The sequence below is a fragment of the Dunckerocampus dactyliophorus genome, chromosome 17 (assembly GCF_027744805.1).
Source record: "Dunckerocampus dactyliophorus isolate RoL2022-P2 chromosome 17, RoL_Ddac_1.1, whole genome shotgun sequence".
NCBI lineage: Eukaryota > Metazoa > Chordata > Actinopteri > Syngnathiformes > Syngnathidae > Dunckerocampus > Dunckerocampus dactyliophorus.
In genome coordinates, this window is record NC_072835.1 from 10,540,404 (window position 1) to 10,564,399 (window position 23,996).

The following is a 23,996-nucleotide window of genomic DNA, read 5'->3' on the forward strand; positions in this document are numbered from 1 at the left end:
CTCCCACTCAGTTCCCCTGTCACTGAAACACATTTATTGCAACACGCACGAGCACAAGTCTTATTTATGTCTTAAATGGCTTGCTTTCTGTTCTTAAATGTCTATGGTGGGTAGTGTAAAGGTGACTATAGGGGTGTTATTTCATGTTTTGAAAGTGCTACAAATGTTAAAAACCGTACTTAGACGGTCGTAAACAGGTTTTCTGTGCTCTAACTATTAAAATATTACATTTGGGGAATTCACTTATCAGGGTCTGGTCTGGAACCAATTATGAAGGATAAATAAATGAAGGATTACTGTATTATCATGTATGTACTATAAATTATTACCAACTTATGGTGAATAAGAAAAAATTGCCGATTTTCAGAGAGAGAAAAAAAAATCCAATCAATTTTTAACCAGAAATCCGCAAATTCATGAATATGCTGGGATCCACGGGACATCATAATGCTAGACATGGTCCACAATGTAGTACTGTGATGTTTAAGAAATACAATCAGTATGTGCCTTTATACGATGGCTTTACTTTTCAGCATTTCGCTCACCATGAGGTTGGTCTCAATCTGCTCATACACCAGATCGAGGGCGGCGTCTCTGTTGACCATTGTCACCTGAGCCTCCATGTGTTTCCTGGACCAGGCTTCATACTCGGCGGCGGTGATGTCTTTGTAGCACAAGCAGAGTGTGCGCAAGGTTTCGTTGGCAAATATCTGCAGGGCAAAACACCAAAATAAACGAATTCCAAAACACTCGATACAAGGCAGAAACACCCGGTTGAAATGAGAGTCAAGCAAAGTGAGCTCACATCCAGAGCAGTCTGAGTGGACTCCTTGTGCTTGGAATTTGGCGAAAGCCTCTGGTAGATGACCGTGTCGGCTCCTTTACAGTAGAGACGAATACGACCATCTGGAAACTTCACTGAACAGACATGGGATAAAAATACAATTTCATCGAATTTGGAATCACAGTAACTACAGCGTACTAGTGCACACAGCCTCGTATTTACACTACTCGAAACAAAGGGGTATTCAGCTTTCGGGTGAAATTTCGGAATGAATTTAAAATGCACCATAGCCTTTACAGGTGACCTTAATATGGCTTTTTCTAAACTTTTGGATGTACATGTCCAACTCTTCAATGTTTCAGTACTTTTTCAACAACTTGCTGTTCTCTAAAAAGGAGAACAGTGCGCCAAAGAAAAGGAAAGTCATCACCACGGAAGTGAACTGGCCATGCTTTTGATCTCAATCGCTCAATTGTCACCACCATCTTTAAGGAGAAATATTAATGAAAGTAGAAGGGGTCATGGATTCCGTGCGCTGTTACAAGAAGATCTGGAAGGAGAAAAGGTTATCCTTCAAGAGCAGCCTGAAGGTAGAAAGGCCCGCAAGACAACCACAGGGATAAAAGTAAGCGGTTGTTCTCTTTTTATTACTCGTTCGCAACCCGAGGTTAGGTTCATCGTGAAATTTCACCCGAAAGCTGAATATCCCAAACGTTTTGCGAGTAGTGTATGTGTTCGTGCGAGTCCTCGTACAGATGATGGACATGCGCTTGCGGTCAGAGTTGAAGTCGAGCAGTGCCAACATCTCATAGGTTTTCTCTTGTTCCATCTCTCTGATGGTGATGCTGTCCTGGGTGCGGGAAACAAAAACAAAGCCAAAGTTCCGAGCTGCCGTCACCAGGGCGCCCTCGTCTGGAGACGCCGCCTGGTACACCAACTCGCCTAAAAGGTAAATAAAAAAAGTTAAAATGAATGATTTCATATCTAGAAAAATAACGCCTCAGTTAGTTTTATAATAAAAAGTGTTTCTTACCATCATTGCTCTCCACCATGACAGTGTGGCAGAGGGAGAGGAGTCTGAAGAAGTCCAATGCATCTTTATCCTTCTTGGATCGTAAGCAGGAAACGAGTGAATTGTCCATAAACTGGAACTTTTTGTCAGCGTACTGATTCCAGCTCCAGTCCACCGGCTTTTAGGAGAGGAAAGACGACAACTGTACTTTCAACTGCTCAGAGCTTTTCAAATGAATAACAGACGGAAACTTGATTTTTACCCTTCCTCGATCTAGACTCACTCCCTCAGATGTGGTCGGGTTGCCTGTGGATAGCAGAGAAAAAAAACTTGAACCAAAAATAAATCCAGCTGAACATCCAAAGTCAATATAAGCTTCATCAAATCATGCCATTCGGAGTTCAACCACGATTTCAAATGCCTCAAAAGTCGAACAAAACTTCACACAAGACGTCAGCAAATCAGCTCAGGGATCATCTAAACTACTTGTCAGGATAACCATAGAATCAAAAATGGAACTTCCTTATCTTTTATACTCGTTTCTTGGGACCGCATTGCTAACCGACAAGTAGTCAATGATCACTCAATTCAAAAGTTTTCAAATTGGATTAAAAAATATGAGCCATATATTAAGTTACATTGCTGAATTCTATCGTCAATGATCGAGGATAGAGAACAGAATGAAAGTACACAGAGTTTTTATAGCAGTTGCTGCACTCCTCGAGAAAGTGAAAGTTAAGCTTGTGTGAGTGAGACCAATACATCTATTGTGTGTCTCCAAGTATTTTTTTCCATCAGGCGTATGTAAGTGTTGCGCAACTCTGATTGTGCTATGTGAGTGTGTCAAGAAGGCCTTCTCTGAGAAACTATTAGACTGAAAATGCGCCGAGCTAATTGACTGAATTTAAAAGGTGTAATAATAGCTAACACTGCTCAGTACAAATACAAGCAAACAATTAATGAAGTATATTACACTGTACATCAGTTCACGAGACGAGACATTGGGTTTACAAGAATGAGACAAGACAAGATTTTAACATTACTTTTAAGACAAAAAACCTGCCTCCATCCACCGAGAGACAAAGTATGACTGACAAAAGGGCTCACTCCATTCATGCTGTTGTTCTTTGGACAAACGTGCCAAGGTGCTGAAACCAATGCACAGCGTTAACTCTGTTCCTGCCTGCTTGAGACGAGGAAAACAGACACGCATGCACATGGTATTATATAGAGGCAGGCCATATTATCTACTTCATTATGAATTTTTTTTATTATCCTCCCTTTTTTATTATCTTTTTTTTTAACAAAAAATCTTGTCACATTTTCATCTCGCAAGATCTTGTGACACCCTTACTATATACAGTTGTTAACATCCATTTACACTTGTATCACATTTGAGTATGTAATGTTACTTAGAACATTGCTTACAGTTAATAAAGGCTTTTTGATGCTTAAAGATTGTGTGTGAAGCAAATTCATTCACTTGCCTAAGAGAAAAAATATTTTGACATCAGAACAACTTGAAAGTCAACTTTAATTAATATAATGTAATGTAATTGAGAGACTGTAAAACGTGTGTGTGATACAATGAACTTCATGGGTACCATAACTGCGTCCAGCAATGGTGCACTTTTTGAACATCATGACGTTTTGTGTCAGCGTGCCCGTCTTGTCCGAGAAGATGTACTCGATCTGTCCGAGCTGCTCGTTCAGGGTGGTGGTTCGAGCCTGTCAAGAATTGGATCAGAAGGGACCGTCATGTTCGAGTTCATGCGAGGGAACAAGAGCAAATGATAGATGGTAACAAAATTTGAATAAATTGGCCTAACTGAATCTCACCAACAAATGTCCCAAGAAGGTACATTTGTGGGTGAGATTATGCATTGCAAGTGTACCTTTGCTGGTGTGTCTTTATCTGCATAGTACATCTGCAGGTCCCAGTTGATGAACTTACTCTGGCCAAGACGAATCACCTCCACACTGAACACACAGCAAACAAAGACTTGTTATACACACACACGCACACACACACACAACATTACAATACAGTATAAGAAACCGGTCAACGTCAAACACACACAGAAGTGTCTCTCTTTAGCATTTATTTTGACTGACCTGACATATAGTGAAATAGGCACCATGGTGTTCAGGACAATGATGTAGCCCCAGAAGCTGAGGAATCCTCTGTAGGAGTTACTATCATTTCTACCATCGTATAGATACCAGGCATTGGAGCCGATTTCCTCGAACCAAAAGCTGTGACCAATGGCAAGTCCTGCTGCCACCAGAATAAGAAGGACAAAGATCTGCAGGGACGGTGGACAAATATAATTAATGTTGAATAAAAAAATAAAAAAATAACAAAGTAAAAAAAAAAAAAATCTAAAGAAACTTTTAAAAAAGTTAGACTCACAGTGTAGACCATATAGTTCATTAGCTCGTCAATTTTCGTCCTCTTGAATCTCGTCTTACCTCCATTTCTCATGATTTTTGTGTCAGCACCTTCAGAAACAATTGAGATTACAACGAAGTTTGTTATTTTTTTTTTTTTATAAAACACCTGGATGATATTATATCAGCGTAATTATGCAATAATATATACAAGGTCAGGCAAAATGATCTGACACATTTGTAGGTTAAATAAAAGGCAAATAAAGTAAAGAAACAAAAAAGTGTTTTTATTTTCATTTTTTCCCCATATAATGCCATTTTGCTTCATTTCTTTTTCAGTTGCTGCCATGAATTGGACTGGTGAGCATCACGCTTTCATTGTGGAAACGTTTATCAAAACAAACGAATCTGTAACTGCAACACAACGAGCGTTCCGTTTGCACTTCAATCTTGGTAGACATGATCCCGTACCAGCTGGAAACACCATCTTGTTATGGGTTACCAACTTCAGAGCTACTGGATCGCATTGAGTGTGTGGACAATAATGGATTTAAAACATAATGAAACAGAATGGCATTATATGTACTTTTCGAAAAATAAAAACACTTTCTTGTTTCTTTACTTTATTTGCCTTTTATTTAACCTACAAATGTGTCAGATCATTTTGCCTGACCCTGTATAAATAAACTATTCACATCATTATATTAGTTATATTTTATTGTTGCATTTTTTGAAGTTATTACTTGTACAAACATACATAAAATGTTCTTCTCAAATTGCTGTTCAGGCCTGCAAAAATATTTGCGATTTGAGAATTTGGTTATTTTTTTGTTTATGAAGATGTTTTCTGACAAAATTGAAAGAAACCTTAATGTTGTTTTTGTTCAGCAATGGATTTCGTCTTGGAATTCTGCCATGCAGGCCGTTTTTGCTCAGTGTCTTTTGTATGGTGGAGTCTTGAAGACGGACCTTAACTGAGGCAAGTGAGAGCTGCAGTTCTTTGGATGTTGTTGCAGGGTCTTTTGTGACCCCACAAGCGAGTCACCTTGGAATATGCCACTATCGATGTTGATCTGCCTTGATTGTAATGCTGATGGTATGCTTTAGAACAGTGATCCCCAACCCCCGGGTCATTTGCTACCAGGCCGCACAGAAAGAAAAAATAATTTCCATGATGTTTTATTTTGAAAAGTGGCCGGATTCTCTGTTACATCCGTCTCACTTGACGCATGTCCATTGTGCGTGTGCTAACTTTCTCTCGCCGCACAGATAGACTACTACTGTATTTTTACCATTTTTCTTTCACCTCATATTTAGTCTCAAATGTTGATACTATGTGGGAATCCATAAAGGTAAGTTTGGATGACTTATTGAGAGCTAATGTGCACATTTGTCTCAAGTTAATTCATGCTAGCATACTGCCTTTTACCGCACACGTCAAACAGCGATGTAATAATCTCTCTGGAAAAACTCCAGGCTTGAACTGGTGGATGGTGGGTCGGCATTCAGATGTTGTTCATGTCTTTGTTTCACACAATACATAATAAAAAAGATAAATTTGATGGCTATAATGTACGAACCCCCCCCGGTCCGCGGGAGATTTGTGGGAACACAAGCCGGTCCGTGGGTCAAAAAAGGTCGGGGACCACTGTTTTAGAATAAGGGCTGTTTTTTTTTTGCTGTCTCTAAGGCTGATTTTGAGTGCCTATCACTTTTTATCTTGGTAATATTGGTAATCTCTGATCTATTGGGGTTTCTTTGGCTGTTTCAGATTTTCTTTGAATGTTCTCTTTCATTGCAATCACTTTCTCATCGTCATTTTGCTCATCTTCACCATCCCTGTCCTCAGTTGGCTCCTCTGGGTTTACGTTGTCATCATTTGCATTCTCATCTCTCTGTTTCGCTCCTGCTCGTACAACTTGCAGCTCCATTTTGGTGATTCTTTGCTTATTGACAATGTCACGGCTGACATTTGCAAGTTTTATCATCATCTAGATTCAACCTGTTTGTCGGGTTATTGGCACGCCATGTGTCATAGGTGCCTTGAATCAGATGTTTTAGGGGTGAGTGAGGCGATGGGAAAAGCTTTTTCTTTGGCTTCTTTGTACTCTTCCATGGAGCATTTCTGTCGCTTGGCTTTAGTGCGATTTTGAGACGGTTCAGCATGAGGGCCTCTTTGAGTAATGTCCTCGGTGTGGTGATCTTCAGGTGCATTTTGGGTACAATTTGTTCCAGTAGCATAAATTTTAACCTCAGCCTGATTCCTCCCAGGGGGACGCACTCCTTGTTGATCAACGCAACAAGCGATGCGGCATGAATTTCCATTTTCAACGTTCATTCATTGTAGAGTGTTATAACCCTAGCAGGGGTGTCTGTGGGGTTGCTAAAAAGGTGCTACCCCAGACTCTGGAGGGTGGGAGCGTCCATTTTCCCATGCTTGTCCTCCCCCTGCCTATTTATTATTAAAATTAAAATTTAAATTATTTAGAATTACATGACAATTGTTTCAAATAATAGTTAATAAAAATAATATATTGTGCAATTTGGGTTGTTGTGCAAATGATGACATAATCCAATTTTTTTCTCAAAGCGATGTTCAAACCTGCAAAGATGACGAGTCCGTGACATGTCTCTGTATTTCTGATCTTGCAACCTCGGAGCAGCATGTTGTCCAGATCCAAGGGATAGCGATCCATCTTCCATTGCATGACCCCTGTGAACTTATCAAGACGGTTGTTGGGCTCCTCGCATTCAATCAGCGCTACGGAAGAGATTGACGCAAAAATAAACTTTCTACACCATGGTATTAAAAAAAAATAACAGATTTTTTAATGAAACTTTTGAGATTATGTCTAAAATAAACACCTATTAAATCAAATGTAAAATCTTGATATGAAGGCGTGCAAATATTAACAGTACAAATCCTCATATGATTGCAACTCATTCATATGACAGATTCAAGCAGATTAAGCCTGTGTGCATAAACCTGCTTTACACTTAAAACTGTACAACTGTAAAACTGTAACAATATGCAGTCGTCACCATCAAACTGAGCCAGTTGACGTTCCTCCTGCAGCCTCTCATCAGTCACTCTGAGTCCCATCTTAAACTTCAGGTTGGTTTCTCTGAAAATGAAACATAAGCAAAAACATCGGATAAGACGCATTATTGACAAACCGAATGAATGATTTGTTTCTGTAGCTGAGCATTTCCGGTTGAACTGTTTGGTTTAAAGATCAAAAGGAATCCCATGGGTCATAAAGTCAGTCTTGAAAAACTCTTAACAAAATGATTCACATTTATTTTACCGGGGGAATTTGGAATCAAAGACATAAGGACCTCACCCATCAAGCTCTGCTGTTTCCACGTAGCAGAGACTGTTGGGGTTTGAGCTGGATAGCAGCAAAATGTCTGCCTGTAAGAGACCAAAAAACAGCACAGCCTGACACACTTGACAAGTTGTACAACACCAATGCACTGCCTGTACACACGCACGTACTTTTTGTATACTTTTTGGAACGCTTAATTCGACAAATAAGGTGAACTGGTTCATATTGTATACAGAATTCATGACTACAGAGTCGAGGGTAAAAACATTTTCCACAAAGGGCTTATTTTGGTGTTATAGCTGACGAGCACATTTGTGTAATATCTAATAATATATTTCATTAATGATGCTATTATTGTATTTTTAAAATATGCCGAGGGCCAGTAAAAAATGAGCTATCAGCCGAAAAAGGCTCCCTGGACACATTTTGGGCAACACTGCTGTGGCGCGTCTTATCACATAGATTTTGCAACAGAAAACCTTCGGTATACCCAACGGCACACACAATTTTAATGCATCCATATTGCAAATCAACATGAAACTGTGAAATCAATCATTGTGTAAAAACGATAATACTATAATATTCATTAACATACCGGAATAAAGTCATTTTTCTTCAGGCGAACTACATCTCCGACCTGGATGTGCCTCCACTTCGAGTCTTGGAACCTGAGCAAATATCAAAAGAAAATGTTGTTGCAAGTTTGCAGAATAAACAAAATAGTTTAGGAAACTTTACATACAAGAAATACATCAAAAATATTTTACCACTGACAGTATTATCATTAGTATTATCATTGATTAACAAACAAAATGAACGATAATATCAGCAAGAATTATTTGCTGATGATGGAGACAGGTCAGAAAATGATGAATGGAAAATGAAACAAAAAATTCTAACCTGCCATCTAGCAGGACCTCACATTTCCGGTTATTAATCTCCTTGTCCATTCGATGACGAGCCTTCCGGGGGGGGCGGAAAAAAAAAGAGTCGTCATAGTTTCCTTAACTGTATGAAGCATAAATACCAAGGATGACCACCATTTTTTCCAAAAGTGCTGCTACTTTCTGAGAACAACATGCAGTATCGCATGTCAATGGAATTATTTGTTGATATTTAATCAAAAAAAGTTTCAATTCTATATTACACTACTCACAAGTTATCGAGAATTCCAGGATGAATCTAAAATCTTCTGTAAGATTTACAAGTGGATTTAATTTGAACTTGTCGACACTTTTGAATGCACATGTCCTACTGTTCAACGTTTCGGTACTTTTTGCACAACTCGTTCTAACCAGGAGCTGAACGTCAAAATTCATGGTTCATTCATTCAAGGTTCATCCTGGAATGTCACTCGAAGGCCGAATGTCCCTAACCTTTTGTGAGTAGTGAATTTAAGCAGGAACAGGAAACAGTCAGTAAGCAAATTGTTGGTCTGTTGCTTTTCTTACAAGATCGTCCACCAGGTCTTTGATGGCGGTGACTCCCAGAACCACAACCAGAGGAATGAGCGTAGTATACCAAGGGAGAGTGGTAATAGCTGGAATACACTGAGAAAAAAAAGAAGAAGTTATATTATGTTGTTTTTAGTGGAGGATAGTTTATACTTGTGGTCATAAGTTTACAGTACATACAGTACATGACAGCCACCATGTCATGTTAAATGGGATTTAATAATCGGACTGTATAAGCTTCGACACGCTATCTTTAAGTTTTACTCCGAGGTCCTGAATGTCTAAACCTTGTATTTGTCTGTACAATGACCAGTTTCACACAAACACAAACTATTGGTTGTAATTATGATCAATAACAGGAGTTCCGAAACGCTGAACCTTCCTAATGCCTTAAATCAGGGATCCCTGCTTTGTTTTTGCCAAGCATGCTAAGCCATGGGCTGAAACGTGTACAGTCGATTCCCCTTTTTCGTAGGGGTAACATCCTGGACCACCAGCGAATGGCCAAAATCTGCGAGTGAATGAGATGCCCATGGAAAAATGTCTATTGTTGACACACGGCTTGCACATCACCCTCCACAGCAGGGGTCACCAACGTTTTTCCTTGTGAGAGCTACTTTTACAAAATGAAAATGGCCAAGAGCTACTCATTTTTGTAACATTTATTTTCAGAGCTTATTTTAAACCCAAACAAAGTGAATATGCTTGTTTTACCAGAACGTGAACAAAATGCTGGTGTCCACAACTCACATTTTATATTTCAGAATGCATTTCTTTCTACTGTTCTTTCATTATTAACTGAAAACCTGAATGAAAAGCTGGCTTGCGGGCACCTCATGTGGTCATGGGGGGCTACCTGGTGCCCGCGGGCACCACGTTGGTGACCCCTGCTCCAGACCCTCCTGGTAGCTGGACGTTGACCTTCTCCTCTGATTTTGGATCAACATTTGTCGTACAAGTGATCCCCTTCTCTCTTCAATTGCCACTGTTCACTCGGATTCACGGGGTAGAAGCTAAAAATAAGTTTCACTTTTGCATCTCACAGCAACTATGGCGAGTTCAAGGATCGCCGAACAAAGTATGAGCAGCGTACTCGACACTTGACCAAAAAATAATTATCAGCGACGCACAGACAAAAACATGCAAAACACTGTGGGATTTTGTATGCCGTACACTTTACCTGTATTATCACGTATTTAGGAATTATCACCAACTTAAGGTTAAAGAGATGTGTTTTCTGCATAAAAGCTATATTCTGAGAAAGAATTTTTGGGGAAGTCTTTTTTTTTTGTTTTGTTTTTTGTTTTTACCAAAAATACACTATTAACTGTGCTTTCATCCATTTGCATATTGAAAGGTGAGCGTTATGACATTGTAGTCATCATTGGCAATTTTGTGTAAGTGGGAGCTCTCCATCTTTACCTGCAAGATCAGCAGAGCCAAGAAGTAGACGTTTGCAACTCTCTTAAACTGCTCGAACAAGTTGAGGGGAAGGAACGTGAAGACGTTGTACTTGTATGTCTTGATGGCATTTCCCTGTAATGACGATATTGCAGAGGAAGGCTGTCATAATGTTGACATTGCAGTCCTTTATTACCACTTGTGTAACAGTGAAAGACCTCAATATATTTTCCAAAAACGCAATCTGCTCTTTGCTCCATGATGTATTGGCCCAGGTCAGATAAAAGATAACGTTTACGAGTCTAGGCCACGTTTACACAAGAATGACATAGTAAAAATGCAAGTTAGTAGGTCGGTAGCGGGAACCTCTGTTGTAAAATGTTGTACTTACGGAATATTTGCTCTTCTTGAAGCACAGGAATATTTTTTTGTCAAATTCCGGCAGGTGGTGATAAGCTCGGTCATTGGCTTTCACTTTCCAGCCGACCTCTAAAAAGAAGACAATTTGAGATTACAATTGTCCCTCGCTATGGAGTATTATTACATTAGATTACACTGACACCGCATGTAGTCAGCCATGGCATGTCCAAAATGACAGAGAAAAAAGGTTTTCCTCCCATTCTGTGTGGAAGTGGTATGTTTTTGGCTTCTTACTTTGTCCTTCTTCCACACTCCGTTTGAAACACATTCTTAAATTTCCAATAAACTGGAGGCTAACTAGTTAGCTCAGTAGCATGCTACTGTATGCTTAAAGTGGCAGCCGTCTCTTGTCTCCCTGCAGTGATTCCGTAGCCTGCGCATTACAGTTGAGCAATGTGGCATAAACAAAGAATAATAGGAGTGTAAAGGTGACCATAGGGGTGTTATTTCATGTCTACAGGGCTCTAATAATGGTAAAAAATCATACTTAGAAAGTCATAAACAAAAAAAAATTCAATTTATTAATATTGAATCCTACTTCACAGAAAATTCACTTATCGTGGAACCAATTAGCTGCAATAAACGAGGGACACTCAATAAGCTTTCTTCCGATCCATGCTGGGTTGCTCTAGACCAGGTGTGTCCGAAGTGCCACCAGGGGGCCAAAATGAAATGAATCGATCATTAATGACGCATATCATTAGACAAGATAAGCTAAAATACAAAGCTAAGATGTGTGGGTTTTGTTCAAATAGCTTAGCATATATTTACCCATGATTTGGCTGGTTTTAGCATTTTTACGTACAATTTTTCTTAATCTGGCCATGGTTGGTAAATGTTTGGACAGCCATGCTGTAGACAAACAGAAATTAAAACCAAATACAGTGGAACCTGGTTAGCAAATTTTTCCGTTTTACATCGAAAATTACGCAAAATTCCAAAATATCCATTAGCACAATACACACCCATCCATCCATTTTCTATGCCGCTTATCCTCATTAGGGTTGCAGTGTATGCTGGAGCCTATCCCGGCTGACTTCGGGATACACCCCTCACCAGCCAATCGCAGGGCCCACATTCCTAACTACAATTAACTTAACATGCATGTTTTTGGAATGTGGGAGGAAACCGGAGTACCCGGTGTAAACCCATACACGCACTGGGCGAACAAGGAAACTCCACACGGAGATGCCCAAGCGGAGATCCGAACTCAGGTCTTCCCGATCTCCTGACTGTGCGGCCAACATGCGGCCCTGTTTTCTACATGTAAAACTATAAAAAAAATGTTTTGTGTTCACATTTTGGGTGTCCAGAACACATTAATTGGATTTAGAATATTTTTTACAGGAAAATGGATGAGTCGAAGTATGTTTCGTTTTGAGTCACACCTTCTGGAACAGACTGATGACGCTAACCAAGGTTTTACTGTACATACCGTATACCGTAAATTCCGGTGTATAAGCCGCATCCACTAAATTTAAAGAACAGAACAGATTTGTACATATATAAGCTGCACATGTCCACGTCATAAAATGGCATATTGTGGCGCACACAAGTCCAGGACCAGGCAGCTCTTTGACAATAGGCAATCATTAGCTATGAAAAAACTCACGACGAGCTTGTCAACCCATTGGAAATTGCAGGAGGTCTTCACTTAATATAACAGTCTGACTCACGGTGTCATATTACAAACAACATTAAACTTATCGCACAGCAACTTAACCCTTTAAGCGCCAAAGCGCTGAATTTAACAAGCCATTCTGGAAATATGGTGTCGCATGTAGCGAATACTTTACACCAGGAGACGGCGGACATCTGCAACTTCAAACTGAGCAACATCTGGGGGGGTGTGTTTCTATGCCCCCGTATGTGCGGCGGCCAGTCCGCTTGCCATGACAGTCCACACGCAGCATACTTGAGACGATGCTTTGCTTCAACGTGTCCGGGGTGGCAGGAGGGGACGTGGTGGGTTGTCAAAACACCGCTAATAGTGAGCAGGGTGGCGGGAATGTAGTGGAGGCATATGCGGTGCTATCGGCAGAAAATGCACTGCTAATCGATAGATATGACCCGAGAACACAATGACCTGGATGAATGAGAATATTCACAGGCATCATCGAAAGATAGATACTTTATATCCATATATGTAATAATGGTGGTTTCAATTTCATTGTGGATTAAAACAAAAATTTTAAAAAAAATCCTCACCTGCGGGTCGAATTTCCACAGGGGGCTGTGGGGCTCCCGGCGTCTCTTCTTCGTCTTCAGTGGTCACATCCAGCTCGTCGTCGGTCTCATCATCACTGTATGGCATGACCTCATCATTGGGCCCCATGGATCCATGGGTGCCCGTGCGCCGGATACTCATTTTGACACCACAGGTATCTCTGACAAGGAAGAGATGATTCAGATATCCAAACTGCTCCAAGGAAACTTGAATGGGCAGATAATCTATTCCTGCCCATAAATGCTACAAGTGTCTATCATATATTTGTAGATCAGACAGGGTGTCAATACCAGAGGCAACTATAATCAGTCCAGCAGCATTTTGTTGTGTTTCGATTGCACCAATTCTTTCAAATTCAACCAATCCCTGTGAAATATGCGCGACCTCACAACTTCCCTGCATTATCTGGCCAACTGTCCATCAATTAGCCTCAATTAGGCACTCAAACAGATCTCCCTCTTTACACTAAAGAAGATACCGATAAAATCACCCCTATAGACCATACTCAACGTCCACAAACGTGGACAATGTGTTGGAACATAAACGAAAGTCAATGAATGACAAGCACTTTAACAGCAAAATATACCAGGAGAATGAATTTAACTCGTGGACAACAGAACAGGTGACGGTGGACAACAGAACAGGTGACGGTGGACAATAGCGAGCTGTGATTTCGTATTGTTTAGTCATCTTTAGTGTAAATGATACTTCAATTTGCTCTGAGGTTCTCTGCACTTAGTCTCTTAATTTGGAAAAAAAAAATCCTCATGTGAAGACTGAGATCACTTTTTTTCTAGTCAGAATGATTTTCCTACTGTTGTGTGCTCTACTAGTTGCCATTTTTACTTTAAAAAAGAAATAAATGTGCTGCAGGTCAATAAAAAACAAGCCATGGGGCACAAATGGCCCTTGGGGCGCACTTTGGACACCCCTGCTTTTACAGCTCTTTGTCAGGGTTGAGTGCAAGACATGACGTCAACCCAGTGAGCAACCACACCTGTTGTTGACTATTTAGGTCGTTAGCTTCCTTCTAGTGAACGATGGAAATTAATAGGGTTGTAAATCTCTGTGATAGAAGATCCAGTTTGCATATACTGGAGGTTGGATAAGATTCAAAAACTACATATTTTAAAAACAGAACGACACAGTGTACAAACGATTTGATTCAATATGATTGTATGTTTACAATTGTTGATGCAGACATGAATCTTACGTTCTAAAATAAAGAAGCCAACACTATAAAAGTGGCATTCTTACAGTGTTTCCCCAAACACTGTAAGAACCGGGCTACGGGAACCTTTCAGGTGCAATGATTTAAAAAAAACAAACACACAAAATATAATAATTTTTATACAACTACATAGAATTTTATGTAAATGGATATCAATTTTGGAAATGTGTGCCAATATTTTATTGACAAAATAATATACAGTTAGAAATCCCCGATGTTGCATGTTTATGTTGTCGGTTGCGAACTGCGACCTGTCCCCCTTTGTTCAACGGTCCTTGAACACACCATCCCACCTTGCTGCACAGATAAACTACTATACTGTATTTTCCCCACGTTTTTCTTTCACCTCATATTTGGTCCAAAATGCTGATACTATGTGGGAATGAATAAAGGTAAGACTTGGTGACGACATTGACTGATAATGTACACATTTGGTGCACAACCTTATGTTAACTCATGCTAGCACACACATCAAACAGCGACAATAATCTTGTCGCTGAAAAACCAAGTCCAGGCTCGTACTGGTGGGTCTGTATTCATTTAGTGCTTTTAATTTGATGTTGTTCCTGTCTTAGTTTTACACTATACATAATAAATAAGATGAATTAGATGACTGTAATGTACTGTATGCGCCTCTACTAAGTAAAAAAATTAAAATTAAAAAAACAATGTCAAAAAAAGGCCTGTGAAATCCTGGGGTGGCTGTATAGTGACCAGACGGGGGTTATAATGGACTTCATGGACTCTCAGGTAAAGGCTGAGTGTGTATAGTTTTGTTTTGTTTTGTTTTTTTTAATCTGGTCGGGTGTCTTGTATTCAGAGTGGTAGCCTAGCCCGAGATGGACAAGTGTAACTTGAAAATTATTTTTAAACTGAACCCCCGTCATTATCCAGTTGAACAGCATACCACACCTTAGGAAAAAACAACCTCTTCTGCATTGTTCAATAAGTCATCACTACAAGCCACATTCATTTAGATGGTGAAAAAATGGTGGTGATGGTGAAAAAGGAGAAAATAAGTATACTGTATATTACGTTGCTAGAAGAGAGAATAATTAATGTTACATGGCATGTTTTTAATCTTTTGTCCTTATCTACAGTCTCAAATAACTTGGATGTGATGATGCAGTCAATTCACACTGCTGAGTCAGTGTGCTGACAATAATTAGGCTATGTTCTTCCTGGAGTGGCAATGAAAAAAAAAACACTTTATAGCTGTATAATTAGTTGGTGATATGAAATTGGGCACATAGTTGTGTGGGACAAATGATCTACAGTAGATCAGGGGTGTCCAAACTTTTTCCAGCAAGGGGCACATACTGAAAAACGAAAGGATGCAAAGGCCACTTTGATATTTTGTAAAGCAGAACATATATGTGCAGATATGCTAAGAATTTATATTTATAGAGTGTATATAAAATAAATATACATTTAAAAAAAGTAATAAAAAAAACGAGCCTGACAAAACAATCATTGTGATAATCAAGACTCTTCTGCCTTGTATTTAACAAACACCAACTGCTTGTATTGTTTTTTGAATTTGCTCATCTTTGTACATTGTTTGAGTTTGCAAAAATATAATTTTGTAAATGTTTCAACGTTCTTCCTAAATATTCTTCATAAATTGTGCTCTTGTAATATTATGACTTTTTCTTTGTTCATTTATCACATTACGACTTTTAAAAATATATTTTTTCCTTAATATTTTAATCTGTATGCTACTAAAATTACATTATTTAAAGTAAAATACTTTTTTTTTTATTTTCAACTTTCTCAACTTTCTTCTTGAAAATGTTCTTCTCGTAATTATGTCTTTATTTCCATAATATTTCCACTTTAGTCTCGTAACATAACTTTTTCCACAACTTAACAACTAAACAATGTCTTATTTAATACCTCAACTTGATGCAACTAAAATGAGGTTACTTTTTGTCATAATATTGCAAAGTTATTGTCGTAAAATTGTGACTTTTTCAAAAAAAAATCTTAATATTTTGACTGATTTTTGAATTATTTTTTTGTTATCTTGTTAGATTATATTTTTACAATGTGCCTCGAGCCGATGAAAAAACAGCCGTGGGCTTCGAATGGCTCCTGGGCCACACTGTGGACACCCCTTATCTAGATAGAAACTAGCACAGCTAGCAGCAAAGCCACCCGATTGACAAAACAGGTTTGTGTCAGACTCAGGGACGTGACTATGGCAACGAAGGGTGTAGTGGGGGATATCTGCAGACTGGGACAGAGGAGAGCATGCCGTAGTGACAACAGTGAAACCTGAGAGCGAAGGGTTTGGCTCAGCTCTCGCCCAGGCAGGTACGGTGAAAAGCAGATGTCAGACAAATTAAACACGTCACAAAAAAATGACGCCACTCGCTGCAGTAAAAAAAAAAAGCAGGCTGTGTTCACTTCACTTGCCAGCTGGCATGCATGGCACTACTATAGAAGTTGTAATGGGGTGTTACGCAATCCCAATATTCTGAATACATGGTAGCCTTTTTTAGTTGATCTTGGAACATAAACCAAGGAGATACTAGACCTTTCACACAATACTATTTAATTGGGGGTTTCTACTGTGATGGTAATGGGAATCCAGTGTATGTGTCTCTGTGACTGCCCGAGGCCGGTGACAGCCGACACTGCTATAAGTGTGAGTGTGAAGTACACCATGGGGGACCTCTAGCAATGTTGGTAATAAATAGCTACAAAACAAAACACAATGGCTGCCTGTTTTTGTCAGCGCACCACCAAAAAGCAGACAAACCACATTATCTAACAAAAGTGAGTACACCCGTCACATTTCAACAACTATTTTCTTCTCAGGAGACGATACTATATGAGTAAAACTGGGATATACTAGTCTGTGTACCGCTGATTATTTTACACACAGCCATTAGTGTCTAAATATCTTGCAACACCAGAATATCAAGATAATTAGTCTTTCCTATTAGGGACGCACAAATCCACATTTTTTTCATTTCCGATCATAGCCCGATACAGTGCCTCAATATGGATATCTGCCGATATTGACACAAATCAGAGCTCCGTTTGCTTTAATATGCAACCATGCCAAAATAATATCAGCAAAATGTAGCTTGAAGAAAATCAGCAAAAGTAGCCATCTTAACGGGATAGTGCGGATTTTTTGACATGAAGTTGTATGACATCCGCACTTGGTCCAGGGAGCCCAGCTGTAGTCGGATTTCTGTGATGATAAACGTAGTTCTGGTTAGTTATTGGGGTTGCTTAAGTGAAGCGTTTGGCTTCTTCAAAACAATATGCGTTCGAAAGAGTAATACATTTGCATGACAAAAATGCCTCCTCGGAAAAAAAATCAGACCTCAATTTACGAAATTTTACAATACGTGAACTACGCCAATATCAGAACCCTATATCGACATTGGATCAGATGAGCCATATCCCTATTTCCTCCAGTCAAGAATGGTCACGGGAGTGTCATGGTGTGGGTTGCATGAGTGATGCCGGCATTGGGAAGCTGCAGTTCATTGAAGGAACGTGATTTGCACATGTCCCTCTGGAAACTGAGGTTTTCCAACATTCCAACAAGCCCATCATGGAGGAGTGGAAGAAGACAACCTGTGCAGCTCTGGTGAATTCCATGCCCGAGAGGATCAAGGCAGTATGAGATAAGAACGGTGCTCACACACGAAATATTGACCCTGTGGCCACAATTTGGACATCGCTTGCCTTGCCGTGCATACAAACACATTACAAAGCAAAACTACCACTCAACTGGACGCAGTGCTTAAAGCTCCTTTCATAAAATAATGAAACCAATTATCAGTAACTGTTGTTATTGTCTTATGTGGTCTGACGAATAACTAGCAACTAAACTAGAACAACTGTATTCGTGTTGGTTAGCCTGTCATTGTCATTAATGAAGGCCGATTAAATTCCCTTAGTCAATTAATTGGGAAAATTAACAAATCAATGAAGTGTTGTTTTTTTATACTATTTTTTAATTCAGCACATTTTATTAGAGAACAGCGATCTTGTGTCGTACTGACCAGAATGATTCTGCCCAGAGTAGTTGTGTCATAGAAGAGGTCTGCATGGATGCAACTCAAATTCACATGACATTGTGTTGCTCTTCTATCGTCAATTAGTGGACTGAATAAACAGCGCCTCTGCTGGTTCTTTTTTATTTTCTATTTTGCCTCAATTGCTTTAAGATGTGATGAAATCAACAGTCAATATCACAAAATCAATCAATCAATTGAATTTCAAATATGCCCATCCCAGGACGGCACCGTACCATTTGTGATTCAGCGGTAACCATTCCACCGTAACGTAATGGTTGTCCAAGTTGTCCAGTGTTTCTATAGTTTATAATACACAGACATTATCAGCAGTAAGAAAGTCTCACCTATAAACCAAAACCTGTTACTGTACGTGCACCACATCAGAAGCTGCTTATCAGAGTCCAATCAATTGTGCTAAATGAAGGCTCTTGACTTCGAGTGGAGTCATAATTGAAGGTATTCAGTAGTTCTCCTCACAGCAGGAGTCCAACTAATGAAATCCATCCGCAGCGACACGATTGCAACATGACAACCCGCTGCTTGGTCCCCAGTGTATGGCACTGATAAACGTCTTTCTCAGCCCTCTAATGCATGCAGTCAATTAAAGAATAAAAAAAAATAGCAAATATAAAACATTTACTGCATGTCCACCAGCACTCACAGACTTGCCTTGCCCATCAAGTCGTCAAATTGTATTTGACTGCTAATTTGCTTGTGTTGTAACAGGGTGAAAGGATTAAAACTGGCCAAGGACAAAAAATAAATAGTAACGCTGATTACTGATGACAAATCCAAAACATATCCTTATCTTTCTTTGTTAAAAAAAATCCCAAAAGATACTCATCTTGTGATATCCCATTTACTATAGTTTCCGGACTATAAGTCAGATCAGTCAAAAAATTAAGAGGAAAAAAACATATGTCGTGCTGGACTATAAGTCACATTTACAAAATTCAAGACCAAGAATAGACATTTAATCTGGAAAGGCAAGTTATTCAACTACACAATAGGAAACAGGACAAGCTGCATAGGTGTTCGGTATGTTAACGTCACACATTAACAGCTATTCAGCTGCACAAAAACATAAATCACCATAACAAACCAGCAAGTCCAACAAGCAAGTTACTGGTGCGTAAGTTCACCAAGCTCCCGATCTCATTCCACATCATTAAATCCATTGAATTCCCATGCGTAGACTACCCTCTACCAGCTGTCGACGGTAACGTTAGTCAGTCAGTATGAATTAAGATTTAAAAACATATGCATACAGTACTTTCCGGGCATGCCATGGGCAGACCGAGGACAGGCCGGAGGGATTATTTCTAACAGCTTGCCTGGGAACACCTTGGTGTCCTCCCAGTGGAACTAGAAAAGAAGGCTGGACACCGGGAAGTCTGGACTTCGCTACGGAGACTGCTGCCCCTGCAACCGGGACCCGAAGAAGCGGAAGAAAATGGAATGAAATGGATTGGATTGGAATGGACAATGAATTTTGTATTGATGGTTAATTACATAATGAGCCTGCTATCAAAAAACTAGCAGCAAAGAACTTGTTTGAAACATTAGAAATGTCTAATGACTTGTGAACCCAAAGTATAGCTGCAACAATTAATCGATCTATCGATGATTAATCCATTATCCAATTAATCAACCACTATTTTGGTATCTGATTCATCGTTTCTTGAAGTGTAAACATCCTCTGATTTCAGCCTCTCAAAATGTGAATATTTTTTAATTTCCTTAAGTCATCCATGAAAGCAGACCTATTATCTTTGTGTTTGAGGCAAAACAACATATTCATACACACAAGCGTTGCTTTAGAAAACAGTGTTCGACATTTTTGGCTCTTTTATGATATGTTGCAGACCAAACCACTGTTTGCATTTGGTTCATATTGATTTGGTCCGTCTTGGGCCTAACCGATTACTCGATGAATCAAAACGAGCTTCAGATTAATCAACTAAGGAAACAATCAATTGTTGCAGCCCTGATCCAACGGTTATCTATTTATCTATTTTTCATTTATTTCAAATGGAATAATTGTTTGACGTCCTCCCACCATTTGCCTAATAATCTTCACAAGTGAAATGAACCTGTATTTACCGTGAAAAAGGTCAACTGTTTCCATGAAGATGCAGAAAGTATTTCCCAAATCAAAACTTGTGTTCATTCCTTGTTTAAGGTAAACAGTGGTGCAGGTTGGGACCTCGTTGGACCGAGCTGCGGCTGTGTTAAGAAACAACAGCTCTTCAGCCTTTCAGCATTAAAGTGGTTCAACAAGTAAAGATCCCACCTTACCTTAAGACCTTACGCTACCATGATGTGGCCTAGACATCTCAAAAACTCTTTAAAGTTAATATGTTTTTAATGTACACAAAGGCGATTGTGTGAGGTTTGTATTGGAATGTAACACATGATAACAGAAACGGGCGAGTTGTATGCACTTCAGGGGCAAAAGTACAGTCTTGGGACATTTAACCAGTATAAATGCAGTGAAACCGAAACAAATTGGAAATAATCTCAAGTATAACAACACTACAACCACTCTTTCTATGGTCTACCAGGTTTTCCTTGTGTCAGGAAGAATTTGTGAGGACACTAACCTAAGACAGGGTCTGTTGTAGGGCTGCACTAGTTCATTTCCAAACACCGCAGATTTTTTGGGGGGGGGAAGTTGTATTCAACGAGCTGCATCACAAACAAACACTGCCATTTTACTCAGTGCCTCATGCTACGCTGTCCTTAGCATGACGGCCAACACTTTTTTCTCACTAGCCAGGGCGAGTTGGCCCTGCTGCCCTGAACGGCAAGGGGCGCTGATTATCATTCATCAGCTCGTGGGAGAAGCGATAGCATGAATGACTTTTCTTTTAACTTGTTTTTTTTTTTTAAGTGCATGAATTTACTGTGGAGTAAGCAAGCCTCAGTGTTTTTTGACTTGATGGATTATTTTTAGGCTTTCTAAAAAGTCCCCCATCAACTTTTTTTCCGGCACCTCCCATGAAGAAGGACAGAAAGACCATTAAAAGTTTCCTTATGGCAGAACAGGGCAATGAGGAGTCTAAGAATAAGAATAAGAATAAGAATAAGAATAAGAATAAGAATTAAAATGAACATGGTTGAGTGTGAACTCGTGTGTGTGAAAAAATCGTACCAGAAAAAAAAAAAAAATCGCAATGTCACTTCTGAGCAAGAAAATCGTCCTCTCTTGGAGAGCTTAAAACAATATACAAACGGACGTCAATTTTTTTGCCCAATTTTTGATGAAAGTTTAAGCAAAATGTTGACTCTTGTGCTATTAATGAACATGTGGATGGACAATATTCTAGAGCTGCAACAATTAATCGATGAATCAATGAGTCATTGATTATCCACAACTATTTTGGCATTCAATTCATAGTTTTCTGATTTAATAAATTAAATATCAACTCATTTTACCCCCTCAAATGTGAATATTTTTTATTTCCTTAGTCATCCATGAAAGCAGACCTATTATCTTTGTGTTTGAGACAAAAACAAGATATCCACACATATCAGCTTTGACTTTGGAAAACAGTGATCAGCATTTTTGCCTCTTTTCTGATACGTTGCGGACCAAACCACTAACTGTTTGTATTTGGTTCTTACAGATTTGCTCCGTCGAGGGCCAAACCGATTACTCAATGAATCGATACAACTAGCTTCAGATTAACTAACTAACAAAATAATCGTTAGTCAGTGGCGGAGCCAGTCTTTTTTCACACGGGTGGCCAAGGTGAGACCATAACTCGCATAGGGGTGGCAATAAGTTGATACCTGCAATGTCTAGATGGCCAATGGCGTGGCCGGAGAGTGACCAATGGTGGCTACTGCTACCACGTAGCTCTGTCACTGTCGTTAGGCGCAGTGCTAGTCTTTAATACTGTACAAGGTAAACATGTCAAATGTTGCTAAATGCAATCTAACTCTTTTGATTACCCCTTAGTATTACACCTTGCACCAACACAAAATACAACTATAATGAATGTATTTTAAATAATTTTTGACACATTTAAGCTTATTGTGGCTGAGATGCTTTTACCTCACAGAAAAAAAAACATATTTCCTGTGGACAAAACATTAGGATTGTTTGTTTGAGCATATTATACCACTCTATTCGTTGAATTCATAAAACAACAAATCACTTTGCTGCAGTATGCACAATTCTCTTGTGGTTTAGCATCGTATGTTATAGATCTTGGTTGATTTGCACTCAAACGCAACTTGGCACAAAGTTGTTCAAGTCACTCATACAGTCAACGGCATTCAAACCCCAAAATAAATGCTACGTGAATCTTTGGGAGCAGGACACAGGAGAAGGAACAGTCAACAGGTGAGGCACTGACACTCCCTTGGAGGTGCTTCAAACCAAACAATTCAACCAAACAAAGCCTTAAAGTTCAAATGTCTTACACTACGTTGAAGTGTACTTACTACGTGTTCTCTGCAGAAGGGTAGTAACTATTTTAAAAAGGGGGATGAATCCAACTTTCAGTAGGTGTCCGGCCGCAGTGTTCAGCCCACCATGTTTCCTTCCTCTTTCTTCTTCCTGCTTGTGCAGACACTTCACGGCTCCGCGCCCAAGCTTCCTCCTCCCCCCGCAGCCTCACCTGTTGGGCCGTCACCAACCTGCACAACCGGTCAGACACGTTCCAATCTCCGCGTATTCACAGTGGGGGAAAAAAAAAAAAAAAATGTGTGGCGTTCAAAGACTGTGCCGCGTCCTCGGAAGTGGTCACGTGTTGCACAGGTAGAGTGTGTGCAATTTAATTATTCATTAAAAGAAGATGTCATCATTTTATTTATTCATTTAATCATCAATATAACAGTATCAAAAATGATTTTGTAATATTTAAACAACCCCAGGTGAGTTTATTAGAGGTCGGCGATACAGCACATTTTGGCATCCACCCAACACCATGCAAATACAGTTCCAGTATTGTCGATACCAAAACTTTGTACTTGAAATGTTTCAAGATCATTCAATTTTTTTGAATGATTTTACCTTTAATTTATTGATTATGGTTTTAATCCAATTAAAACACACAGGACAAAGATTTTAAGCAACAACAAAAAAATCAACAATCTTTTTATGAACTTTTTTTGTTTAGTTTATTCACAAAAAGTTTGAATTACAAATACATTGCATGCTCTAAATGCAAAAATAACATTTTGTGAAATGGGCCCAAACATCTATCCATCCATCCATCTATCTATCTATCTATCTATCTATCTATCTATCTATCTATCTATCTATCTATCTATCTATCTATCTATCTATCTGTCTGTCTGTCTGTCTGTCTGTCTGTCTGTCTATCTATCTATCTATCTATCTATCTATCTATCTATCTATCTATCTATCTATCTATCTATCTATTTACCTATCTATCTATCTATCTATCTATCTATCTATCTATCTATCTATCTATCTATCTATCTGTCTGTCTGTCTGTCTGTCTGTCTGTCTGTCTATCTATCTATCTATCTATCTATCTATCTATCTATCTATCTATCTATCTATCTATCTATTTACCTATCTATCTATCTATCTATCTATCTATCTATCTATCTATCTATCTATCTATCTATCTGTCTGTCTGTCTGTCTGTCTGTCTGTCTGTCTATCTATCTATCTATCTATCTATCTATCTATCTATCTATCTATCTATCTATCTATCTGTCTGTC

At 39.1% G+C, this 23,996-nt stretch overlaps 1 protein-coding gene across 1 annotated transcript in view; it reads right to left on the reverse strand.

Annotated features, from left to right (window-relative positions):
• Nucleotides 1-22,885, reverse strand: part of atp8b1 (ATPase phospholipid transporting 8B1) — a 32,310-nt gene extending 9,425 nt beyond the window's left edge. The window contains exons 1-19 of the mRNA XM_054757483.1: nt 22,745-22,885; nt 13,000-13,178; nt 10,763-10,860; nt 10,393-10,506; nt 8,968-9,066; nt 8,417-8,478; nt 8,112-8,184; nt 7,532-7,602; nt 7,230-7,312; nt 6,790-6,948; nt 4,210-4,298; nt 3,912-4,102; nt 3,692-3,776; nt 3,401-3,524; nt 2,059-2,102; nt 1,818-1,974; nt 1,538-1,726; nt 806-918; nt 546-710 (exon numbers count right to left, since the gene is read on the reverse strand). Of these exons, the coding sequence (XP_054613458.1) occupies nt 546-710; nt 806-918; nt 1,538-1,726; nt 1,818-1,974; nt 2,059-2,102; nt 3,401-3,524; nt 3,692-3,776; nt 3,912-4,102; nt 4,210-4,298; nt 6,790-6,948; nt 7,230-7,312; nt 7,532-7,602; nt 8,112-8,184; nt 8,417-8,478; nt 8,968-9,066; nt 10,393-10,506; nt 10,763-10,860; nt 13,000-13,159 (2,076 nt within the window). The 5' untranslated portion in view covers nt 13,160-13,178; nt 22,745-22,885. The remainder of the gene's footprint in view (nt 1-545; nt 711-805; nt 919-1,537; nt 1,727-1,817; nt 1,975-2,058; nt 2,103-3,400; nt 3,525-3,691; nt 3,777-3,911; nt 4,103-4,209; nt 4,299-6,789; nt 6,949-7,229; nt 7,313-7,531; nt 7,603-8,111; nt 8,185-8,416; nt 8,479-8,967; nt 9,067-10,392; nt 10,507-10,762; nt 10,861-12,999; nt 13,179-22,744) is intronic.
• Between the last annotated feature and the right edge of the window lie 1,111 nt (nt 22,886-23,996).